General features: G+C 39.6%; 1 protein-coding gene across 1 annotated transcript; it reads left to right on the plus strand.

The window, feature by feature from the left end:
• The first annotated feature begins 4,841 nt into the window (after window positions 1-4,841).
• LOC125245154 (complement C1q-like protein 4) lies at window positions 4,842-17,586 on the plus strand. The gene is made up of 4 exons (XM_048155648.1): window positions 4,842-4,983; window positions 15,908-15,961; window positions 16,050-16,181; window positions 16,384-17,586. The coding sequence occupies exons 1-4, from the start codon at window positions 4,947-4,949 to the stop codon at window positions 16,662-16,664; spliced, it is 504 nt and encodes a 167-aa protein (XP_048011605.1). The 5' UTR covers window positions 4,842-4,946; the 3' UTR covers window positions 16,665-17,586.
• Window positions 17,587-27,289: the final 9,703 nt, after the last annotated feature.

Below are 27,289 nucleotides of genomic sequence, written 5' to 3' on the forward strand. Positions count from 1 at the left end.
TGATAATAATCAAGGAGCTTTGGGTGGAGAGATTGCTCCAAGCTCAAACTAGACAAAGCTACTACCAAAGCTCTAGAGAGCGGAGACCTCAGCATAGTGCTTTCCATTCTCTAAATGAGAGGAAGTCTAACAACGCTTAAGTACAATCACAGGGGAGGCTTTCAACAAAAGCCTACAACACCTGGCTATTTGTCTGCCTGACACCACTAGAGAACTGAAGCTCAGCAAATCGCTTATACTCTAATATCAAGAGGAGCCTCAGCTCAACCTAGGCAAATTGAGGAGGCCGCAAGGCCTGCTACTCGCATTAATAGCCTAATACAGAAGGCGGCCCCCAGCCGGGGGCGACTCTCACAAAGAGAGGAGGCGTACTACGATCACTAGCTGCCAGTCTCAAGCTGGAGAGGCTCTTCTAGGAGTAGCCTACTCAGAGCTACTGCACGCTAGGAGGCGGAAAGCTACAGCCGAACCGCCTCTGTCTAAAAGACAGGACTTAGTCCAGCGCTTGAGGACATCGACTACCTGGAGCTCAGTGGAGCAGAGGCTTCAATAAAAAACTCTCTAAATGAGAGGAAGCCAACAAAACATCAACTACCTAGAGCTCAAATTGAGCGGCAGCTTCGAATAGAGACTCTCAAACAAGAGGAAGCCAGCTCACTCATCACAGGGTGATGTCAAGATGGCCCAGAGAGGGCCGACACCTACTTTCATGATCTATCTGGAGCTCGGGGAAGTGGAGGCTTCAGGATATCGCCTTCTACTTTCTCAGCAAGAGGAAACCACTTCACTCGTCCTACCGAAGGTATCAAGGGGGCCTAACAAAGGCCAACACCTCAAACCGTGGCGGTGGCTTCAGCAAAACGACTCTCTTCAATGAGAGGAAGCCAACTCACTCAACCAGAAGGATTATCAGGGTGGCCCCGGAGGGCCGAGCACCTGACATATCGACTATCTGGAGCTCAGATGAGCGGCAGACTAGAAAACCGTCTCAGAATGAGAGGAGGTCATGCCATTCACTACAGGTGATATTTGTTCTAAATGTTACCCACTACATAAAACCTCACAAAGAGAGGTGGCACATAGTTAGGGTCTCACGATAACCTTCCACAGAGCGTAATCTGTTGCCACGTATGTCCTGCCATATACGAGCAGGACCAGAGCTTTCAAAACCTGCATAAATTACACGCTGATGTAAACAGATACGGGACCAAAACAGATTCTTTCACACCCTGTCGATCTTAAAGCAGAGATCAAAATAGAAAGGAAGGCTCATATATGCAGGTACAGATAAACAACACGCGACTGGGGTTGCCATGGGAAACACACAAAGCTTTGAAATTGAAAGAACTACTTTCAATTTTTGAACCACTTTTTATAAATATGAACTTTGCCGTAGATTTTAGCGTACACACACTCTATGATCTAATCTGTGAATATGCATGTTTTATAATTGAGGGAGCACTTACTATAAATGCTTCAATTCAGTGTTGTTCAGTCCAAAGTCTGTTCAGGTTCTGATCTGAAGCTTTTACTGCAGGCCTGTTTAACAGCCTGAATGTCATTTGTGCTTCTGCACGTGTCAAAAATATACTTTCATTATTGATTAACCACTATATAGTTTATGGTGGCTTATACACCCTGACGGTACCTGAAGAAAAACAAATAAAAAATAATCTTTCAACATAACAAATTCAGACATGTCAGTCTAGTAGATGTCAATGTACACATTATCAAAAGTGGATATAGTTGATTCTTCCACTTTCCCATAACTTAAGAAGATATTCTTGCATGTGAAGGAAAACCACAAATATTTATTATTTTTATTTATTATAGAAATGTCGGAGGATTTTGAAGGAGAAGCTTGAGTTTGTGGCCGAACCCTGTTTGTTTGAACCACGAGAGGCGTCAAAGCTACTCTCTCAAACCTTACAAAAACAAGTCCATATTCAGACATGTAATTCTATAACTAATGTCGAGCTTGAAGAAGTCATTCAAATCATTTATTACATAGAAGGATAAATATTGGTTGATAACTCATTACACATCTCTCAAAGCATATACATCTGAAGTGGCAATGGATTTCAGAATCCAACCCTTCATTGCCATGCCTAAATATTTATTGTTTATTTTTTTATATACATGTATATGTTGATTATATGATATATATATATATTTATATATATATTTTTTCTGTGCATTTTCTTGTACATTTGTTATCAGTTACCTCTTTTAGACTTAAATGGACCAATAGTGTCAACGGAGTTACTATCAATACTAGTCACTCCGTTTGTAAGAAAAACACAAAGTATTGATAAAAAAAACTAAACCACTTAGTGATTTTGCACCATATGAATCTAAATAAACAGCAATGGCAAACAAAGGGTAAAATATGAATAGGAAATAGATGTGCACAAACAAGCAGTAGTATTACATATAGTGCAATTTTAGATAGACTACTCTGCACCAAGTATATGAACCGAGAAGGACTCTTAGATCTTCTGACTCTTTTCTTCTAAAGGTACCTCATAGTAGAACTAAAAGATTCGGTGATGCTGCTTTTAGCTGTTATGCTCCTCACCTCTGGAACAACCTTCCAGAGAACATAAGATGTGCTGAAAACATTAATAGCTTTAAAAATAAATTAAAAACATATCTTTTTAGTCTGGCCTTCCTGTAAAATCTTATAAAACCTTTTTATATTTTGTGTTTTGCTTTGTTTTTATAATGTTGTATTTTATTTTTCATATTTTGATTTTTATTAATTTTATTCTTTTTATGTATCTTAAGGGTTCTATTTTACTTTTTTAATTGTTCTTTTAATTTTATTAATTGCTGTATCCTTGTCCTTTTCCTTGTATTCCTTGTCAAGCACTTTGAATTGCATTAATTTGTTTAGAAAAGTGCTATATAAATAAAATGTGCTTGCTTGCATATGAATGTTTATTTTAGATGCCTTTTTGCAACACATATTTAACTAATTTATTAAATATAATACATTGCATACAAAGAAAAAAACATTACACCAGAAAAAAAACATTACTGGTGTGAATCTTGAGACAAAACAAGGGTACTGATTTATTTAAAAATATGTCAGTGTGAGGTGTTTTCAGTTAAAACAGCTCAAACATACATTTTAGTCTAGGACTAACTTAAGCCTTGTCTATGAAATTGGGGGATAGTGTGTTAAGACTTCACTCAAGAACACACCGCAGAGAAGTCTTCTGACCAAACTGTAATTTAAAATGCTTATAATTTAGGCCAGAATCGACTTACTTTATCTAACCTGAGAATAATAAATAATAAGATAAGGTTTTAAGATCAAAACACACTCTGCGAAACAACAGCTCATATTATGGTACCATAAAAGTTATTGTAAACTTTATCAGAAGTGCATAAATCCAATTTCCCATAATCTAGGGCATTCTTACGGGAAAAGTTGTAAATCAGGTTAATAATTATATTTATTGTTTTTATACATGTCATTAAATTGATTTAACTTGACAAGTTTTGTGTTGAATAATTATAGTGATTTTTATTTCTTTAGTATATTTTGTATATAATTATACAGTAACAAAAAGGAAAGAATGAAATTGATTTTGTCCTCAAATTACTTTCTTTGTAATTATTAATCCATGCATTTATTCAGGTTTATATCTTGTTGATAAAAGTTGCTTATATCTTGTTGTTGCATGTGAAAAATAACATTTAAAGGAATTTTGTGGATTCAACACAAGTTAAACTCCGTCAGCAACAAGCTTCAACATATATGTAAAGATAACTTACTAATTTTTTTTCTGTGTACATTCCCCCTTTTTTTGTCATAACATAAAGCAGGTAAACCTGGTAACTTTTGTAAGATATTCTCATGGATAACAGAGAGTGGAGTGACCATCTATATCAGAGATCAGAATAATCAGTGACACGTGACAAAAGCTAATGTATTTAATTTAAAAAAAAGCCACTCACACATGGACGTACATTTCGAGGTAATAATTCCTCAGTCACACAGCCTGTTTTAGTTAGGTGCTATAAGTACTATTGAAGTGTAAAGAGAGTTTAACCTGCGCTAGCGTGCAGATCAGACGATCCATTCACATTGAACGGAGGTTTCTGCGATCCAATAATATTCTGTGATTTATCACTCCGCGTCCTATAAGGTTGCTGACTGCTGATGTACATAAATAAAAAGAAAAAAATTGAGAGATCATTCAAAGTTAATTTCTGTTGATATCAGCATAGTGCCACAAATGTTGTGAATAAAGTTAAACATCTACTGAACCTGGAACATCCCTTTGATTATCATTAACTATTAACTTGAACTACTGTTTTATCTGAAGCAATGTAAATCGAGTACAAAAGGCAGGAAATCAGGACACTATAAAAGGAACATGAGAGGCTGTGAGGATGACAGAGCAAGAGCTGGAAACAAACATCAGTGAAGAATGAAGGCTTTAGTATGTATACTGCTGCTGTTGGAGACCTTTGTGTTTGTCGTCCAGCAGCAGGTAGATGGAGGACTCAATGAGAATGAGATCAGTCAACAGATCAGCTCTGAGGACGGAAGACAGAATCCACCTCAAACAGACACTTTGAGAGCTGAAGCTTCAACTGACAGACAACAATACTGTGATCTGGGCATCCCTGACATCCATGCAGCACTGAGAGAACTGACCGCCACCGTTACAGAGCAGAAAGGAAACATCAGAGAACTGACCGCCACCGTTACAGAGCAGAAAGCAAACATCAGAGAACTGACCACCACCGTTACAGAGCAGAAAGGAAACATCAGAGAACTGACCGCCACCGTTACAGAGCAGAAAGGAAACATCAGAGAACTGACCGCCACCGTTACAGAGCAGAAAGAAAACATCAGAGAACTGACCGCCACCGTTACAGAGCAGAAAGAAAAGAACAGAGCTTTAGAGACACAACTCAGGGAACAACAGATGTTTATCCTGGAAGAGCTGAAGAAGAAAAATGATGGTACCTCACAAAAACATTTACTCTTTTATCAATGATCCTCAAAATAAAATACCAAAGTAATACATTAAATAGTGTAAATGTTAGTGTAAAGTTGAGTGTATACTGTGTAAATTGTGTTCCCTTTCAAAAGGGAACTCCTTCTGTGTTGATTAACGCTTTGGGGAACGTCACGTGTCTCGGTCAGGTGTCTGAAAGCAACTATCCAATAATTCCAATCCCTATTGGCCAGCGATAGCCTATGACATAATATGACGCGACCCGGACATATAAAAGGAGCGCCTGGAGAAACAGAAGACATCTCATCGTCTTTCAGTCCTGTTCTGTCTGATAGCGACTATTTTGACTCCAGTAGGGTTTTTATATATGCCTTACAAACATTCAAGAGAGTGTGTTCATCCGTGTCCCAGGGTTTGACACTTGATATACACATTTTCTGGGCATTTTCTGTCTGGAGAGGAGCGCGCATAGACAGTGCTTGAGGGCGCTGTCTGTGTGTTTGTCTATTGTTTACTGCCCTATGGGGACTCTCCGTTCTCGTTTGGCACTCTTCTCGAGGGAAGAGCTGTCTGCATCTGTGCCTGGTGATTCTCGACGAGCGGTTCCTTTCTGTCCATTAATGCGGCAGCTTCCATGACTTTCCATTCCTTTCTGATCTCTGTGTTTGAGATGGGGAGGGCATGGAAAAACCCCTAGCCGTTCAGATTTATATCTGAACCCAGACAGACGGGAGGAGGAAGAAGCGAGAGTGAGGTGGGTGTAAACACCATTGCGTTTTTAATCGATTCCCCAACTACATAGGGACGATTTATATCTACCCTCTCCTCTTCTTCTTCCACCTCCTGTATATATATATATCTGTATATATATAAATTTATATAGTAATTGTTGGCCCGCTATTTCTGTTTGATAGTAAGAGGATCTTTTAGGCTTAAAAGAACCTTAGATTCTATCCTTTCATGTAAAAAAAGGAGCATTAGGAGTCTTCGGTCTTTGAGCCGCAGGACGGTCTATATTTGAGATAAGGCCTTATTTTCCTGTATAGTATTTCTGAGCATGTAGTCAGAGAAATTAGGGTTTTTTTTTGGGCAAGTTGATAGATTGGCTAGAGTATATGTTGTGCAGGCCACAAAATGGCCGCCTCCTAGCCATCTGTTTAGAGTAGCTTCTCATCTGCTGTTTTCTAGAGTAGTTTGAGTTAGCACTTGTCACTTCAGTTATTATGCATGTTTAGGTCGGCCTTAATCAACCGCCTGACATTGTTTGCTTGTGAGCTTCACTTTCTTTCTCTTATCCATGAGATTTGGAGGTGAGACCCAGGTTTCACTTTGCCTGGCAAGTCCAGAATGATATATCTTCTACAAGATATATCAGTCTGGTCAGTCCGCCCTCCGTCGCGCCTCGAGTCAACTCCAAACCGTACTGTGCAATCAGATTTGTTTATTTCGGTGACGCAAACAGCGTCACTCTAGTGCGGCGAAAGTCCCTTCAATATCAACAAAGGTTGCGCACGTGAGACCCGAGAGTTTGTTCTATTCAGCCGTGAATTCAGTTTTAAAGGTCCCGTTCTTCGTGATCCCATGTTTCAAACTTTAGTTAGTGTGTAATGTTGTTGTTAGAGTATAAATAAAATCTGTAAAATTTTAAAGCTCAAAGTTCAATGCCAAGCGAGATATTTTATTTAACAGAAGTCGCCTACATCGAACGGCCAGTTTGGACTACATCCCTCTACTTCCTTCTTTAATGACGTCACTAAAACAGTTTTTTGACTAACCTCCGCCCACAGGAATACACAAAAAAGGTGGTCTTGTTGCGCTCCCACGGAGAAGAGCAAGAGTTGCGTTTGTAGAGTGTGTTTGTCGCCATGTCGTCGAAACGCTGTTATTTTCATCCCGCAGTCCAATCACCTTTGTTTGGCCTTCCCAGGGACACTGTACATAGAGGTCAATGGTTACAATTTATGTTTAACTCGGTTCCTGAAAATTATAATCCACATGTAAAACTATGTGCAGCACTTTCCGGGCAAGGTGCGCTAAGCTGCTGTCGAATCACAACACAGGAACCGCTGGCACAATCAGAACTCATTACGTATTTCTGAAGGAGGGACTTCATAGAACAAGGAAGTCATCAGCCCGTTTTTATGACAGTGGAAACAGCGGTATACAGATAAGTAAATTATGTGAAAAATACTGTGTTATTTTTACACGCGAAACATGAACACATGTTGTATTGCACACTATAAACACAATCAAAGCTTCAAAAAAACCACGAAAAACGGGACCTTTAAATGACCAAAAACACATTCATTATTTACTTTTCGCTGTTGACTGTCTTATCGCTTTGCTAACGTCATATCCGCCCTTCTCTGATTGGTTTACTCCGCTCCCTGTTTGCTCGGATTTGCTCCTCTCTAGAAATCGAATTGATTCAATGGCGAGCAGACTCATCCACTGGTACAGTGGTGAGGCTGCTGGATTTTCCAGGCAAGGTTTCACTAGGCTTGTGGCCCTGTAAGAAGGCCCATAGCTTATCGGCCAGGCTAGAGCTAGGTTAGGTGTGTTATTTACTTATAACCCTATGTATACTATGTATACACCCTTGTCAGGCTGTATAGTTCCTAGTTCTGGCCTCCTCCCGAGGGAGTTGTTAGGCCGTGTGCCCATTTTCCCCTTGCTATGTAGGTGCAATTGTTGAGTTTAACAGCTAGGTTGTAGACTGTTTTTTAGACTCCCTGATGCTGTTATCTCAGGTGGTAGGCCCGTATCTTTGCGTAGATATGTTCATGCTGTGTGTATTAGGCCCCACTTTCTAGAACATTTATGCTATGGAAAAATGTGTTTTTCCTCTGAGCTACTTGTTTCTTTTATCAAGTTTGAGTTGACGTTGCTAATGTTTAGCATCCGTCCTCTATGGCTCAGTACAGATTTGAGAATCTGTAGGGAGAAAATTATTTTCCTCTTTGAAAATACCATATACATCAAAGCGTTGTGTTTGCTTTGAAGTTCTGGACCTTTGCCCTACATTATATGTGAGCTTTCTTATGCTGCCACAGGTTAGCACCTTTTCTCATAATAGCAGGCTTTTTCATGTAGCTGCTATTAGAGACATTGGTGACCTAATATTTCCCATTTGTAGGTTTATTGGTGTTACTGAGTGCATCACCTGTTGGATTGCATACTCAGGGTAGTATAGAACCACTTTTTGAGAAAAGATGGTTTCTATTAGCTCCCTTTTTGTGATCTTGTTAACAGCTATATTGCATACAACTTTGAGTGTAGGCTCTTATGGTTAATTAGCCTCCTTCTAGTTAGCAATTGTATTTCTAACAAGTGCTGTTAGCTGATCATGGTTGCTCACATAGTTTACACAAGCTGAAGCCACGTGTCATTGGAATGGTAGGCCTAACAGGCCTCCTTTCTAGTTCACATGTTGGCACAGTTTGTTTTATATGGACAAATGGGCTGAATGCCACTTGTTGCTGAGATTGTAGGCCCTATAGGTCTCCTTTTTAGCTGACATACTGGCAGGATGCTTGTGAATCCAATACCACCATCGGCCACGCCCCACCTCTGTTGAGTAGGCCTTAAGCAGGCCTCTCTTGGAGTATGGGGCATAATATGCATTTCCCTTTAGTAACTAAATCTTGAATGCATGGCCTGATGGTTGGTATGATTATGGTCGCCAATAGCTGATGCCACATGTTTACTAGGGTAGGCCCTATGGGCCTCCTGTGCAGCATGTTGGAGTTCAGTTATGTACTCCTCTCACCTGAGAGTAAAAAGGTGCTTTTACCGAGTACTCTTCTGAGTGGTTGACCTCTCAAGGGAGAGTTTTTGTGGTAAAACCTTACTGAAGTTTGGTTTTAACTACATCAGCCTCCTTGAGTCTGGGAGCTAAATAGCTACCTAGTATCTTGGTTGGTTCTATTTTTTGCTCCTAGAACCCTAATGGTAAAGTAACACTGCCACGAGCTGATGCCACGTGTCTGCTGAGGTCATAGGCCAGTCCTTAGCGCGTGTTGGCGTATGTTGTACTCCCCTTTCTTTAAAGAGTAAAAAGGTTCTTTTACCAAGTACACTGCTCGTTGAATTGTGTTAGGTAGATTGTTATGTGGGCACTTTACAGTTTAACTACTGTTACTAAGTCATATGTAACCTGCGCCCAGCAAGGCAGGTGTTCAAGGTGGCCCTCACAGGCCACCAGTGATTGTCCTTCTAATGTGGCGAAATGTTTTTTGAACATGATTATGTGCCCACAGTATGGTCTACCTGTTAGGATGAGCTTTGTACTTCCCTGCTAGGGTTGTTTGTGTAATAGTGCTTAGCTCCCTAAGCTGATCATGGGTGGTAGGCCTCCATAAGGCCTCCTCCTGAGGTTCAGCCCTAGGCTGGTTTGTGCTTTTCTAGCGCACAGCCTCCTCAGTGCAAATAATCAAGCACTGAGTAGATCCTAGGATGAGCGGATTATACTCCCCTCAATACGAGGATTCATGGCACTCAGCTGAGTTCTGCTCTCCAGGATGCTAGTCCTTACGTGGCCACTAGACTAACACCGTATGTTTGCAGGTATTAGGCCCTCTGGGCCACCTTTTGTACATGCTGGTGTATGTAATAGTGTAGAGTTTCAAGTATTTTACTGAGTACATTTCTGGTTGGCCAGGGCCCCAGGTGATAATTTAACCTCCTTATGGTACGGTTAGTTGTCCTTCCTGGTGCTGGAAACACTGCCACGAGCTGACGCCTCGTGTCTGCTGAGGTCATAGGCCCGTCTTTGGGGCCTTCCTTAGTGCGTGATGGCATATGTTGTATTCCTCTTGCTTTAAAGAGTAAAAAGGGTTCCTTTTACCGAGTACACTGCTTGTTGGATTGTGTTAGGTGGACTGTTACGTGGGCATTTTTACAGTCTCATTTTGCTGTATACTGAAGTCATGTTTCTTGCTTCCAGCAAGATGGGTGTTCAAGGTGGCTTTCGCAGGCCACCATTGAATGCCACATAGTACTACTAGCATGAGTAGGCCCTTTCTGCCCTCCATGGTTATATGCCCACAGTATGGTCTACCTGTTAGGTCGAGCTTTGTACTTCCCTGCTGGGGTTGTTTGTGTAATAGTGCTTAGCTCCCTAAGCTGATCATGGGTTGTAGGCCTCCATGAGGCCTCCTCCTTAGGTTCAGCCCTAGGCTGGTTTGTGCCCCCTTGTATCAGGGTTTCTAGCGCACAGCCTCCTCAGTGCAAATAATCAAGCGCTGAGTAGATCCTAGGATGAGCGGATTATACTCACCTCAATACGAGGGTTTATAGCATTCAGCTGACTTCTGCTCTCCAGGATGCCCGTCTCTACGTGGCCACTAGACTAACGGCGTATGTTTTACAAGTATTAGGCCCTCTTGGCCACCTTTGAACATACTGGTGTATGTAATAGTGTACTCCTCTCACTGAGAGAGTTTCAAGTGTTTTATTGAGTACATTTCTGGTTGGCCAGGGCCCCAGGTGATGATTTAACTCTCTGGAGTCGGGTAACGCGCCGGCGCGTTTTGCAGGATTTTTTTCACATTGCAGCAAAACAGACTTAAAATACTCCGTCATTTTTTGTCATAGAGACATAAGTAATAGATCAATTGAAACTATAGTTTGTCTTCTTTTATTTGTGTACACTCAGAGTAAAAACAAAATGTTGTGCTTTTTGTAAAATAAAGAAAACAAACATGATGCGTGATCTCTCGTCTCCCTGTGAACAAAGTCCAATCAGATAGTTCTCAGAAAATGAACTGTAACTTTGTGAATACTAATCACAAAAAAATTAGACTAATGTCTAAAAAAAAACATTGAAATGTCAGGTTTTAAATCGTGTAAGTCAAATTGAAAACAAAAATACTGTGTTTATGTAATGTGTATGAAAAGAGAGCCATGTCAGAAGTCCGTGATTCAGCTCATTACCAGCTAATGCGGCCACGCCCACGGAGCCAGCGCTATTCAGACGCAAATTCTGAGTCAATACTTTTATACATCGTCTCAATCGTATATTTATTGTCTTGAAAAGTGTTTATCTGGATGTTAAGCCATGGTTAGCGATCTCTAGAACAGTGTTTCCCAACCGGGGGTACGTGTACCCCTAGGGGTACGTGAGCAGTCCCCAGGGGGTACGTGGGATGATTCTCAAAACATTATAATAATCATGTTATAATATGGAAACCATTCAGTTAAGTCACCCTGTCCTTCCCCCCAACTGATTCTCAGCTCGCTTGTCCGTGGCCGCGCGCGTGCTGCCGGGCGGTAGTGTAACCATAGCAACAGGCAGAGAGTCTAGCTTTGAGTAAAACAGAAAACACTAGCTAGCTATGGATCAATGGCTAAAAAAACGCGCCGCTCCAAACAGCAGCAGTGCTAGCGGCAGCTCAAGTGAACCAATGGAAAAAAGAAAGAAAGCTGATAAGTCAAAGTACCGTCAATTTCATGAACGGTATGTCGTTTTCGGTTTTACGTCCACATCTACTGAACCGCCTCAGCCGCTGTGTTTCCTCTGCGGGGATGTGCTCTCTAATAATAGCATGAAACCAGCCCATTTACAACGACACCTAAATACCAAGCATCTTTCCTGTGTCGGTAAGACAGCAGAGTTTTTTCAAAGAAAACTATCGGAATTTAAGGGAAGTCAAGAAAAATTAAAAAAAGCGACTGCAGTGTCAACCAAAGCATTGGAGGCTTCATATGCTGTGTCGCTACTTGTGGCTAAATCCAAAAAGCCATTTACTGTTGCTGAGGAGCTAATTTTGCCTGCTGCTGTAATTCTTGCAGAAACAATGATTGATAAGAAAGCAGCTGATGCACTGAAAACGGTACCATTGTCCAATAACACAGTGTGCCGGAGGATTGATGACATGGCCGTTGATATTGTCGATCAAGTAGTGGAAAAGTTAAAACTGTCTGGTTCATTCGCGCTGCAGTTGGACGAATCAACAGATGTTAGCGGGGAAGCCCAGCTTATTGCGTTTGTGCGATACAGAGACATTTCTGAAATTAATGAGCACATTCTATTCTGCAAGAAGCTAACGGGGAGCACTACCGGTAAAGATGTGTTTCACGTTATCGACACCTTTTTCTCAGAGCACAATCTGGATTGGAAGTCCTGTATTCATGTGTGCACGGATGGTGCTGCATCAATGACTGGGAGGGTGAAAGGATTAATAGCGCAGATTAAGAAAGTAAACCCCGACGTTCAGTGGAATCACTGCATCATCCACAGAGAGGCACTGGCCAGTAAGAGAATGAGTCCCGAGTTACATGAAGTTTTGAATGACGCAGTGAAAGTGATAAACTTTGTCGAATCGCGGCCTCTGAATCACAGACTGTTTGAAAGGCTCTGTCATGACAGTGGCGCTGAGCACCAACAGCTACTTCTTCACACTGACGTACGTTGGTTATCGAAAGGGAAAGCACTACAGAGGCTTTTGGAGCTGCGCAACGAAGTAAGCGCTTTTCTGGCAGAACACTCACATCCCCTTGTTGTTATGTTGGAGAACACAGACTGGGTAGCCCGCCTTGCATATCTCGCTGATTTTTTTAGCAAACTGAACAACCTGAATTTAACTTTGCAGGGTAAAGACACACACATCCTAAACATGTATGATAAAGTGTGTGGATTCATGAAGAAGATCAAACTGTGGGAGAGTAAATGTGAAGATGGGGACACAAGTTGTTTCCAGCAGCTCAACAGTTACCTTTCTGCAGGTGATGTTGACAGAGCTCCTATAGTGCAACTAGTAAGCACACATTTATCCAGACTCAACAGTGAGTTCAACCACTACTTCCCTGAAATTGAAAGCAAGTCTGCCAAACTTGACTGGGTCCGTAATCCTTTCATGACTGAAAGTACGGATAACAACATTCCAACCAGACTACAGGAAAATCTGCTGGATGTGTCCTCAGACCGTGGACTGAAGATGAGGTACTCAGAAACAAACCTGTCACAGTTCTGGTGTGATGTGGAGAAGGAATATCCTGATTTGGGTAAACATGCACTGAATGAACTCCTGCCATTTGGATCTACATATTTATGTGAAGTGACATTTTCATCCATGGCCGTAATCAAGTCCAAGCACAGGAACAGACTCGACTTGGAGAAAAGCCTGATAGCTGCTGTTGCCACACTGCCCCCAAGACTGACCAAGCTTATGAGTGAGAGACAGGGTCAAGTTTCTCATTAATTGGCGAGTCCTTTTGTGTCATACACAGGTCTAAACATATTTAGAGTAGGCTGCTACTATGTATATAAAATGTGATCTTTGTTTTTGTATAATTGGTCTGGACATGTGAAGATGTGAAAATAAAAGTCATACAAATATTGAACGAAGACAAGTATGAGTTATTATAGGAAGTAAAAATATTATTATTTACAGGTAAATTAGATGTTACACTGTGCAAACCTAAAATTTACACCAAATCTAAAAATCACACCGATCACATGCGCTTGTGGGGGTACTTCAGGAAGGATAAAGTGTTTTGGGGGTACAGTCCCCTAAAAAGGTTGGGAACCACTGCTCTAGAAGACATGCCGTTAGTTCCTGGTTCCTTTTCTTCTTTATATGAATTTGTGGCCTGAAGGTGCACAGAGCGCCCTCCGGCTGCAAGTATGAATTGAAAACACAGTATCCAGCACTCATAGTGATGACAATAAATATTGAATAAATATTACTCCTCTGTATAGAAAATTGACATAAACATATGAGAATCCATCAATATTTCTCCAAATGTGCATGCTTTTAAGCTAAAAGCCTATATGAAATGCCAGAGAGGTAACATAATTGTTCAGACACTTTGCATCACAGAAATACATTATATTTTAAAGTATATAATAGAATACCATTATTTTAAATTGTAATAATATTTCACAGTATTGCTGTTTTTTCTGTATGTTTGATTTACACCATGATTGCTTGAGACATGATCACAGAGGGTTTTTTCACAGCCTACCGGACTGAAAGGCCTCATTATTATGCAAGTCATCTCAGGTCATTATTTTGTGATTCTTTTGTCTTCTCAGGTGTAAATTATTCATGATGATTCACGCCTTCACGCATACTTTGTTTCTTGACAAAAAGTGTCTTACAAAAACTAAATCATTATATTGTTAGTAGGCAGCATCATTTTTACATCATTCTGAAGCAAAAACTCTAGTCTACAACCTCCAATACCCAGAAGTCTTGTGAACACAGATTTAATATACTTTTTTGGCCTTATTTCAGTGACTTAAGTTTTTTGTTTTTTCAATAACCACGCATAAACTTTATTCCTTCAAAAACACAAACATGTACATACATGTTCCTCACATATTATTGTAGCCTAGTTTGTGCTGAATACAGTGTAATGACACTTTTTCCATTAATATGTTTATGAACAACTGAAAAAAGCACAAATGTCAGGGCATGTCAAAACTTCTCCAGGCCCCATATCAGCCTCAGACTCCAGAGTGTTAACCTCCTCATGGTTCGGTTATTTGCCCTTCCTGGTGCTTGAAACACTGCCACGAGCTGATGCCACATGTCTGTTGAGGTGATATGCCTGCACGGGCCTTCCTCGACTATGTGTTGGCGTATGTTGTACTCCTCTTGCTTGAAAGAGTAAAAAGGTGCTTTTACTAAGTAGACTGCTCGTTGGATTGTGTTGGGTAGATTATCATGCGGGCGCTTTGCAGCCTCTTATGCTGCCATTGAAGTTGTCTGTCTGCTAACCAGCAAGACAGGTGTTCAGGGTGGCCCCTCCAGGCCACTTTCTGAATATACTTCTGTATCATATTCAGTTACTTTCATGCTGTAGGCCCTCTTGGCCTCCATGAGTATGTGCCCTTTGCATGGTCTACCTGTTAGGTGAGCTTAGTACTTCCCTTTCGGGTTATGTATGTAATAGTGCTTAGCTCCCTAAACTGATCATGGTGGTAGCGCACAGCCTCCTCAGTGTATTATTAAGTGCTGAGTAGATCCTAGGATGAGTGGATCATACTCCCCTCAATATGAGGGTTCATAGCACTCAGCTGAGTTCTGCTGTCAAGGATTCCCGTCTCTACGTGTGGGTTTGAGTTGCTCCTGCCCTTTTGCAGTCACTTTTACCCGCTCTCTTCTGTGAAGGATGCGTCTTTGAGGTGTTCAGACAGGGATTGGCCAAGACTAAGCTTGTCTTATGATAGACCAGGCCTCCCTGGTGGCATTGGGGGTGACTTCGTTCCCCTCTAGTGACTAGTCGGGGTTCCTTTCGGTTCCCTGGCCTCATTACCTAGAAGAGACCACTTTGCTTTTGAAAAGTTGGTCTCAGATGCTCTAGCGGTCTTATTAGTCCTTCTCTCTCTATAGGTAGGCTCAGCTTGGGCTGTTGGCCATAGGGAATGCCGTCACTGACAGCCTGGTGTGACCCGAGGGTGAGTTGCTAAGCGTTTCCTTCGAAAGTGCTCAATGTTTGTCAGCCATATTTTTTGGCATGCACTCTCCTCAAGCATGGCAGCGTGGGTATATCGTTCTCCAAATCGTTAATCAATGCAGAGCGAGTTCCCTTTCGAAAGGGAATGTCTCAGGTTACGTATGTAACCATAGTTCCCTGGGAACCAGGGAACGAGACTCTGCGTTTCCTTGCCATGCTTCGGGTTACCTGCCTGCAGAACAGTCCCTCAAGATGATAGATGTCTTCTGTTTCTCCAGGCGCTCCTTTTATACGTCCGAGTCGCGCCATATTACGTCATAGGCTGTCGCTGACCAATAGGGATTGGAGTTATTGGATAGTTGCTTTCAGACACCTGGGTCACGTGACGTTCCGCAAAGCGTTAATCAACGCAGAATCTCGTTCCCTGGTTCTCAGGGATCTATGGTTACATACGTAACCTGAGATGTTTTCTATTACAATAAACAGTGTAAATGTCATTTAACAGAATCTTTATTCCTTCACAGAAATTTCAAATCTTACTCTGAGTCAAGTGGAGGAGTTGAAAAAGGAAAATAGAGGTGAAGTGTGCTTGAATGATGTTAAATTCAGTGTATACATTCTCAGTGTAATACAGTAATATATCACAATATTGTTTTTCAATAACAGACAGAGAAATAGCTTTTTCAGCTGCACTGACACAATCAAGCACTGAATATATTGGTCCTTTTTCCACTGAAATCACACTAACCTACAAGAACGTCATCACCAACATAGGGAATGCCTACAACCCAATTACAGGTAATTATCAATGAAATGGAGTCATAAAACTCAGTTTATAGTAATGAAAACCCTTCTGCTCCATTCAGACCTCTCTGCAGTTGTGTAATGTGTATAAGAGAATTGAATGATCTGCCATCTTTCTAAAGTATTACACAGTGTGTTTGGTAATTGAGCAATCATACAGGAAACAGCTGATTCTTTGTCTTGTTATTTGATTTAGGTGTTTTCACAGCCCCACTGAAAGGAGCGTACATGTTCAGAATCTATGTATTTGGTCACGGCCCAACTGCAGCAACTGCATCCATTTATAAGAATGAACAGCGTGTGGTTATAGCATACTGTTCTCGGCCTCAGAGTGATTTAAACTCCTCTAATGGAGTTGTGTTGATCCTGGAGGTTGGAGATGTTGTCTATGTGAGACTTTGGCGTAACGGGAGGTTGTATGATGACCAGAATAACCCCAACACTTTCAGTGGTTTCCTACTGTTTCCTTTAAGATAACATGAGCTTTTGAAGAACCTTCAGGATATGATTTAAGATGAAAATCATGAAGAATCATTAACATATGAACTTGTATTAATGAGGAATAATGTGTGTTTGACATTTGCAATAGATTACTGTATAAAGTCAGTATAATTCACTATACTCACAAGTTCTGATCTGTCTATACATGTAAGTTTATATAATGAGTTTCAGCACTGGTCCAGACAGGACCCATGAATATCATATGTGACCCAAAAGCAGGGCTGTCACAATTCCTTGATTAAATTTGAGTACTCTGTTTTAAGAAAATACTCGATTGCAATTTACCTGTGTTAAATACGCGACAAAATACCAGAAATGGTGCATATCCTTGGACGAGAATCCACGAACTGCATTATTAAACCGTTTTCTAAGGGCTCGTTCACAAAGAAGACGTGGGCAGTGGAACGGGAATAAATCTCAAGATGCATTTTTTAAAAGTTGAACTGATTTTAACTTGAGCACCGCATTTTTTAGAACACCATGTCATGCGTGAGCTGCACAAGACACGAGCGCAACAGTTTTACACATCCGTCTAGCGCGTGTTTACATAGAAAAGCAATGGACAAGTAGTGCATTGGAAAAGATCTCATTTTTTGGGGCACTTTATCACAGGATTTTGTTGTACAGTATGTAATATTTCTGTAATATTCTTGCAGCACTGTGTGGTATTACTGTCATATTTCTGCACTATTTACTACAGGATTTTGTGCTGTACAGTATGTAATATTACTGTGATATTATTTTGGTACTACTGTCATATTACTGCAGTAATACTTGGAATTTCCTGTAATAAACCTTTGGTCCTTAATTGTGTTATGTAGTATTCTGTGGTATTCCTGTAACCTTTTATTTCTAAAATATTATGGTAACATTATAAGATATTCCTGCAAGAAAAGTGTTTTTTGTCCATGATAAACCTGTAAAATTATTTACATAATAGTCATAATCTGTAAACATACAGTGTGTAGTACACATGCAAGACAAGGCTTTAGTGATCACAAGTTGATATACAAAGTAATTACTATGGGAGGTCATGTTAGAATGTGACATACCATATACACTTGTGTTATTACATTTTATTATTTATTCACAACACACATTGCATGTTCACAAACATCTTTATTGCCTACAAACTAGGGTAAAAGCACAATGACTCAAAGAATCAAAATGGAACTATATATATTGAGACAATACTTAAATAAAATGAATACATGCTAAGACCACTAATCTTTCTCTCATTTGAGAGTTTGTTGTGAGCTTCTTCTTTTAAGCACCTTGAGTCCTCATCAGGGAAATCGCATCTCATCTTTCCTGTGAGGGAAATTAGGACAGCTTAGCTGAATGCCACTGCATAGTTTAACAGAGGAATAAATGGTAATGGGTCATTGAATTAGTGAAATACTCATTTTCAGTAATTATACAGTCTGAAGTAATTTATTCCAATAATACCACACCATTTTAGGTTTATGTCAAAACTTTTTTCTAGGTTTTTGTCCCTAAAATGGCAGGTCGGAGCACAAGCTGTTGCTGTTATAGCCACTAAAGAAGCTATTTGTATGTGTGTTGCGAGTAATACATCATTGGATCACAGTAGTAGGTTTTTTTTTTTTTTTTTTTAAAGCTAGATCATCTTGTATGCCCTCTAAATTGAGGTCATAGCGTCTGTTTGTTGTTCTCAGGGTCCTTTTTGCAAGTGTTAGGGCAAACTGAGTGAGAGCAGTCACCTTAACGCAGCTCTCACAAAAACCCCTCGCTCTTTGAGCCACTGTTGCTTTCAGATCCAGTCACGTCCTTGTCTAATGCCCAAGTGGGCTTGAAGATTTCTATCCTGGCCCTGGTAATATTTTAATTTACTTTGTACATACTGACACCTAGTGGTGACTTTAAGAACTCTACTAATTTTTAGTAATACAGCAGCCATATTGGATTTTCAGAGCTCATGGTGCAGTGTAGAGGTGCATCCACGTCCATCCTTGTTGTTTTGCTCTTGAAAAGGCACAATCTGTAAGTTTAATCTATGCAGTAACATATGATTGTTTATTTTTGATAAGTTGTGCCATTTTGCAACTTCATCTTTGTCAAAAAATCCTAACGGATTCCAATAAGAACAATACAATATTCAAATGATTAGTTCACTTTCAAATGAAAATTAGCCCAAGCTTTACTCACCCTTAAGCCATCCTAGGTGTATATGACTTTCTTCTTTCTGATGAACACAATCAAAGAAATATTAATAATATCCTTACGCATTCGAGCTTTATAATGGCAATGAGCGATACCAACAAGAATGAGCTGAAGAAAGTGCTTCCATCCAAACGCTCTGGGGGATTAATAAAGGCCCTCTGAAGCGAAGCAATGCATTTTTGTAAAAAAATATCCATATTTAACAAGTTATGAAGTAAAGTATCTAGCTTCTGCCAGACTGCCTTCCATATTGAAGTTACGAAAATGTAAACTGGCGTCGCATCAGTTACACTTTTTCCGTAAGTGGAATGGGGAAGGTGTAGGACGTAGCATAAGCGTTTTGAACTGCAAGAGTTTTACACTTTCTTCATATGTTGAATACGGAAGGCAGTCTGGCGAAAGCTCGATATTTTACTTACACTAGTGATAAAATAGCACCATTTAACAATTTTATAGTTGTATGATTTAACTGAAATAATTATATTACGAACGCTCGTAGTAATGCTATAACATAATTTTCAACACACTTAAATGTATCTAATATGATAAACAGTGTTGCTTTACCCCACACACGTTCCAACATCATTCAGTCCTGCTCTGATTCATACTACAGTAACGTTAATAATCTCATCCATGAACATGATTTCTGCTCAAGTCCCGTCCCAATTCTTTTACACCGGCTGTGAGGTGAAGACCACATCCCCCATGATTTTGAGCTTAATCTCTGCATTATCAAGCTACGGCTTTATTTTGAATAGGCGACCTCTAGCGGTGAAAATTTACATAGTGTGCCTGTAAATGTTGTTAGAAATTTATTCAGGAAATTCCTAAACACTGTTAGTTCAATGTCACTGTGTCCACTCATGTGTGCTGTCGACTTTCATCAAAATTTCAATGCTGATCCAACACACTTTAAACATTGAAACAATCTCAACCAAAATGATGGTTTGGATTAAAACAGACATTGTATCAATGTCACCATGCTATCTGGTCACCACCAGCCCATGTTTCGGCTTTCTGACATAGAACCTGAAAACGCTGAACTTCGTTCACTACAAACAGTTCAAATTGTTAAATAAAGTCATTACTTTTGTTTTGTTTTTGCACACAAAAATTATTCTCGTCGCTTCATAACATTAAGGTTAAACCACTGTAGTCACGTTGACTATTTTAACAATGTCTTTAATACCTTTCTGGACCTCAAAAGGTGCAATGGCATTGTTGTGTGGATCAGAAACCCTTGGATGTCATCAAAAATATCTTAATTTGTGTTCCGAATATGAATGAAGGTCTTACATGTGTGGGGCGACATGATGGTGAGTAATTAATGACAAAACTTTCATTTTTGGGTGAAGTAACCCTATAAATCGCAAATGATCTTGAAATTGTGTGCAGTTTTATGGTTTTTTTTGTTTGTTTTGTTTGTTTCCTGGTTACAAACTTTCAGCAAAATATCTTCCTTTGTGTTCAACAGAACAAAGAAATTTATACAAGTTTGGAACAACTTGAGGAGGAGTAAATGAAGACAGAATTGTCATTTTTGGGTGAACTATCACTTTAAGGTAAAAGTCTTTTTAGAACTGATAAGAAAATATAGAGTAGGGAAATTTACATTTAAAGACCCAAGAACCAGATATGATAAATGAAGACTAGAAGTCAGAGATGTAGGCCGCTCTGTTTACAGTCTCATTTCCACAGCAAATATACCTTAACACTATGTCATTATTCAGGTTGAAAGATTCTGATTGGTTAAAGGATTAGTTCACTCAAAAATGAAAATTACCCCATGATTTACTCATCCTCAAGCAATTCTAGGTTTATATAATTTTTTTCTTTCAGACGAACACAATCAGAGTTATATTAAATAATGTCCTGGCACTTCCAAGCTTTATGATGACAGTAAAAATGAGATTTTGAAGCATCAAAAAAGTGCATCAATCCATCATAAAAGATATCCACACAGCTCCAGGGGGTTAATAAAGGCCTTCTGAACATCTGAAATGTTTGTGTATCTCTTTACGTGCACATGAACTTTAATGACATCTCATTCTTAATCCATAGGGTTTAATATGGAGTTGGTCCAGCCTTTGCAGCCATCTTGGTTGAGTTTACTGGAGTTCAAGGACATGAAAAGGCAGACAGCTGAAGAGTCGATTGCCTCTTTGGAAACTGATACATCAATCCCTCCGACTCCTAGAAGCCCAGAGCTGACTACACCTTTGATTCAAAGCGTGATTGTTGAACTTTATACTTTGATGGTGACATTTTATTTGCCTTTACATTTTTGTTTATTATAAGAATAGTAACCAATTAAAAGAAATTTAACTGATTACAAAAACTGTCTAGCGAAGCTTTGATCTACTGAAGACTTTAATCAAGAACCAGAGAAGTCTTCTGACCAAACTGTAATTTAAAATGCTTATCATTTAGGCCAGACTCCACTTACTTTATCTAACCTAAGAATAACAATAACAAGGTTAAGGATGATAAGATCAAAGTTTACACCGCAAAACAACAGCTCACATTATGATACCATAAAACAAGTTATTGTAAACTTTATCACAAGTGCATAAATAACACAATTTCCTAAAATCTATGGCATTCTTGTACAGGAAAAGTTGTAGATCAGGTTTATAATTACATTTAAACGTGCTAAAGAGGATGTTTTGTTTTATACATTTTTGCAATATTACTTGAAACTGTCTTTACTAACTGATAAAAGACTATTAGGTGCACTGAAAGGAATAATATTAATATACATCATCTGTGCACGAGGTAGGGCCTTAAAAACATCAGCCAATCGTTTACGCGATCATCGTGTAAACGATTGGCCCTCTGGCTTGTCAATCACTGCTGTGACGTTCCTTGTGAGAGACGAGCGCGGCTGCGCGCTCCAGTAACTTTCCACACTCCACAGGCGCCGCATGCAATGTTTTTGTCAGGAGACAGGAGTAACAACTGCAGATTATGAGTTACCTGCGGTGAGTCCGACATAATGAATGAATCCAGTAACACGACACAGCGAATGCCGGTGGTAAACACTCGTGTTCTAATACGAGTGTTTACGAGTTTTGGGAGGCGTTCCTTTGAAATGAGCTGTGAAGGAGGGGGGATGTTCTTGCGCATGCGCTCAATTCAAAAACTCACTAACAGTCTTTGGTTTCTCAGTCGACGAAAAGATCCTCTTTAGCATCTTTAATGCTTTTATACATGTCATTTATTTTATTAACTTGACAAGTTTTGTGTTGAATAACAATATTGAGTATACCCCCCAGTTTCACAGACAAGGCTTAAGATAGTTCCAGATTAAAATGCATGTTTGAGCTGTTTTAACTGAAAGTAAAAGTGTTGGCTACTCATCAACTCACACCACTCTGCTGTCGTTTGCTGATCTTCGCGCTGCTCCATCGGACCTTCTACATAGCTGGCGGGTGAGTCTCCACTCCCTCGTTTATCTATTGTGGACAGTATTTTGGATGGTTGGTAACCCCCCCGCCATTCAATCTGACTAAAAAGGTCCCCGTACTGCGCTGATCGTGCTCAATTAGCGACAAGAGTGCTGTGGCTCTCTTGTGTTTTACTGCAAGAGAAGTTTGTTCTTCAATCACCGGTGATGTTGTGTTGTTACTTCCTGTCAGTGATGGTAGTGCCTACCATCGCTCGCAACGTCCCAGTATCTGCTCTGCTTAGAGTTTTAACTCTGGTCCTATTATTCAGCTGTGTCGCAAACATGACGCTCAACTACTCACTGTCTCAACTGCGTAGCCTGAAATCGCACCCCTGTCTCGACCCGACTACATGCAGGCTCTGTTAGGAGCTTGGGATTGCTCAGCGTCCGCGTTATGTTCATTGTTCTTGTCGTCACTATTTCCATTTCTCGTCATCCTCATCTGTTACATCAAATCTTACTTCATTAATTACTGTATCCTGTGATTCACCTCTGACTGATCTACATACACGCAATGTGTGCGAGTTTCATCCCGCATTTGCGTTGTTTAACTGTCGTTCTCTCACAGATAAGGCCACTGCGCTTTCCGCGTTACTAACAGAAAAAAAACCTTGACTTCCTGCTGCTCACTGAATCATGACAAGTTCCTAACGACTATTTCCACCTAAATCTCCTCACTCCATCTGGATACAGCTACCTGGCCAAACCTCGTTTAACATCTAGAGGTGGTGATCTGGCTGCTGTCTAACACAGCAATATCCCACTTAACACAATTGATCTTCATGTGACACTAACTTTTGAATATCTAGTAATATCTGGTACTTCTCCATTGCTTGTAGTTCTCCTGTATCGTCCACCCAAATCAATGTCTAATTTTTTCAGTGAACTGCATGAACTGTTAACCCTTACCTGTGCCATGTCTCCTTCAGTTATATTGGTGATTTCAACATACACATTGATAGTGATTGTGCAGATTCCTGTGAACTCATATCAGTGTTTAAATGTTTCAATCTCGTACAGCATGTTGATTTTCCTACACACTTAAATGATCACACACTGGATTTGGTCTGTACTGCTGGTTTACGTAATGTTTCCCTGCTTGGCTCTCAAATTGGACTTTCTGATCACTTCTTCATTGAACTAAAGTGTGTAATTCCTCTTCCCCGCCTTAGGGTGAAATCCACCATAACCTACTACCATAACCACAATTCTATCAATCCATTACTGTTTTCTGAATCTGTACAAACACATCTGTCCAATATTACTTTACAAACTAGCGCCCCTGAAATCCTTGCCAAATATAATACATGTACATTACATTTTTACATTTAGTCATTTAGCAGACGCTTTTCTCCAAAGCGACTTACAAATGAGAATAGTAGAATCAATCAAATCAACATGAGAACAACAGTATGTAAGTGCTGTGTGAAGTCACAGTTTTGTCAGTAAAGTGCTCGTAGCAAGGATTTTTATTTTTTTTAATATAATAAATACATAGATAGATGGAAAAAGAATAGAAATCAAAGTAAGTGCTACTATTGCTGGGTCAAGTGCTGACGAAAAAGATACGTCTTTAGCATTTTTTTGAAAATGGCTAAAGACTCAGCTGCTCAGATAGAGCGTGGCAGGTCATTCCACCAGCCAGGAACAGACCCGGAGAAGGTCCGTGAGAGTGATTTTGTGCCCCTTTGGGATGGCACCACAAGGCGCCATTCACTTGCAGAACACAAGTTTCTGGAGAGCGCATAAGTCTGAAGTAGTGAGTTTAGGTATAGCGGTGAGAGAGCTAGCGGTCATTCTGTAGGCAAACATCAGAGCCTTGAATTGGATGTGAGCAGCTACTGGCAGCCAGTGCAGACTGATGAAGAGAGGTGTGACATGCACTCTCTTCGTTCGTTGAAGACTTGCTGCAGGATTCTGGATCAGTTGTAGAGGCTTGACAGTGCATGCTATAAGGCCAGCCAAGAATGTAAGTGATTGGGATAAAATTTTGAAGGCCATATGGTCAGCCATCAAACACTGAACTGGACTAGATCCAAAAAGCAATAGTATGAACAAAGAGGTCTGAGACCACATTCCTACTTAAGTGGACCAAAAAAGGATCTGAGTCCTCTTTCAGGGACAGTGTGAACGTAAAGAGAACTGGGTCCTTTTTCACTTGGTTCACCTCTTGGTCCACTTAAAGGGGCTGAGTTCAGTTCTTTCAAAGAGTCACACTCAAGTGTGAAAACATCTTCAAACTTCATCTGTGTCTGCTGTGAGTTTGCTTATAACGTTCATCTGGGAACACAATGTGCACCATTTCATCAGATTTGTAATGTAAATCATTTATAAACCTACACCAACACAGGAGAAATATGCAAACTGTTCATCATGATTTCAAAATTAAAGTTTAAACCCTTGTTGGGAGTTTGCTTGTTTTGATGTCCACATATTCTTGCAAGAAATGACAGTGGCTGTTGCATTTCTATCGTAAAGAAGCGGCCAAATGTTAAAGTTTAAGTGAACATTTTAATTAAATGTCATTTGGCCAATATTAAGGGGCTACTGGGTAATTACAAAGAATATTACAGGAACATTACATACTGTACAACAAATTCAGAACCATTTATTTACTTCACTGTTGAACAAATCCAGCCGTTTGAATGAACTGAATGAATGAATGTGAACAACTTAATCATCAAGACATTTACCGCCACCTACGGGCAGTTTTAGTTTCTTTTTTAGAGTAATTTTAATAAATAATAATAATTTCATATGTCCATTTAAAAAAAAATAAAGGTATAGTTCACCCAAAAATGAAAATTCAGTCATTATTTACTCAACCTCATGGTTCGAGAGTTCATGTGTAATAATTTCTATGTTGAATTGAATTAAATATTTCTCTCTGAAGCTACTTTTGTAGTGTCTATTTGATGCTTTACAATAATGACTTCAAAGTATCTTTTGGGGGTAATTTCTCAGCCGAAATTGATGTGTGATTAAATTCATGTAATTAATTAGATTAAAAATTGCAATTGCTTGACAGACCTAACTAAAAGAATTCTGGAAATTGTCACCACAAAATCAAGTCATTTTGACCGAAAAAAAAAAGGAAAAAAAAGGGGTCTGATAAATATATCATGAGTCCTTCGAAGCAAACATTGTTGGGGAAATATTCATGAAAATATGAGGAAAAGAAAATGAGAAAACAAGATACACTTAAAAAAGTATTATCAAACATAATAGCTTTACTGCTTTAACAAAACACTTTTCAGTAAGACTGTCACTAATGATTATTTTGGTAATCAGTTGATTATTTTGACAATTAATCAAATAATTTGATTAAAAAATTGTGGTAATAAAAATAGACCAAGCAAACAATAGCCTTTAAAATGACATAAAATACATAATAATAATAATGAGGGGAAAATATTTGGTATTAGAAGCAAGTAGTCATATGGTTTTATAGAACAACACTTATAAAAAACATAATATAACAATCAACTTTTGTACATTAGTCCTGGGACACACTAGATGATTTTCAGATCTTAACCAATTTTAAAACTGTGGGAGAACACAGATATAATCAACAGATTTTTAGCATTAAAGTCTAGATGAATCGACCGGATTTCGAGTCACACCTGTTGACTGCAGGAACGATTTCACAGTGATACGAGATCTTACTGGTACTCGCGAGATCAAACGAATAAAAACAAATTGACGTTGCCAGCAGGCTTTCCTGTCACAATTTCTGCTTTACAGTGAAAAACAAAATAGAAAAAAAAAAAAAATACAGGTGATCTTCTTTCTCGATACTCTACTTTCATGGCATGTTCGTGGCTGGCAAGTTTCAGCTAAAGAAGCACGTAACATCCGGTATGTGACGCTTGATCATTCTCATTGGCTGTCGAGGGCATCAAGAGTCGTAAATATCAAACATGTTTGAGATCGGCATCGCTACGTCTCCATCCGGAGCAGTAAAATAATTGTAATGACACACCACACAATAGAGGATTTTTTGGACAAAAAAATCATTTGCTAAAGGCCTCAAATCAGACCACACCCCTCTGATCATTCGAGAGTGCAAATTAAATTTAAAATGTTCAAGTGTGTGGGCAGCATTATTTGGGGTTGCTGCAACAGGTGGACATGAACAACAAACCGCGGCAACAGTGTTAAAGTAGCCCAATTCAGTAGTCCAATCCACGGACTTGGCAACACTGCACGTAACCTACACGCATGGAAATAATTAACCTCAAGTAGCACCAAGACGGTGAGTGACCAGATTCAATCCATCCATTGTGTCAAAGTTCCTGTTAAAATATTCAGTGACAAGAATTCCATAGCTGTTGAGGGTCTAATAGATTCGGGGGGCTGCTGGCAACTTCATTTCCAGAGAATTCGCTGACAAACATAACCTTTCCCTAACAACATGTACTTCTCATTTGGCAGTGGAGGTGCTAGACGGTCGGGTGCTCGGGGAGGGTCGAATTTTGCACATCACTGACCACTTTCAGATGCAAACCGGCCTGCTTCATCATGAAACCATCCAGTTCTACATCATCAACTCACTAATTCACTCACTCATCCTGGGATTACCTTGGTTACGCCGACACGATCCACACATTGCGTGGAAAGAGTTTCTGTATAGCATACTCACAATAATGATGTGATGTCAGATCGCTCTTTCAATAGGAAAAAATATCCCACCTTTAATAGTCAAACATATTTACAGTACAAACCTTGTCAGTGAGTGAACTATGAGGGCAAAAAAAAAAAAAAAAAAAAAAATGAAACAAAATAATTGTTCATTAATCGTAATCGAGGTAAAAAGTTCAATTAATCAAGGTTTTGATTTTACGCCATAATCGTCCAGCCCTACTAGGACACATTTCTCAATATTTAAATCACTTTTTCAAAACTCTTCACACAGTTCTCCTAGCCAACTTTCAGCTTCACAGCAGTTAATTTCACATTTAAAACTACC

This window comes from Megalobrama amblycephala, linkage group LG14, assembly GCF_018812025.1.
Source record: "Megalobrama amblycephala isolate DHTTF-2021 linkage group LG14, ASM1881202v1, whole genome shotgun sequence".
In the NCBI taxonomy this organism is placed as follows: Eukaryota; Metazoa; Chordata; class Actinopteri; order Cypriniformes; family Xenocyprididae; genus Megalobrama; species Megalobrama amblycephala.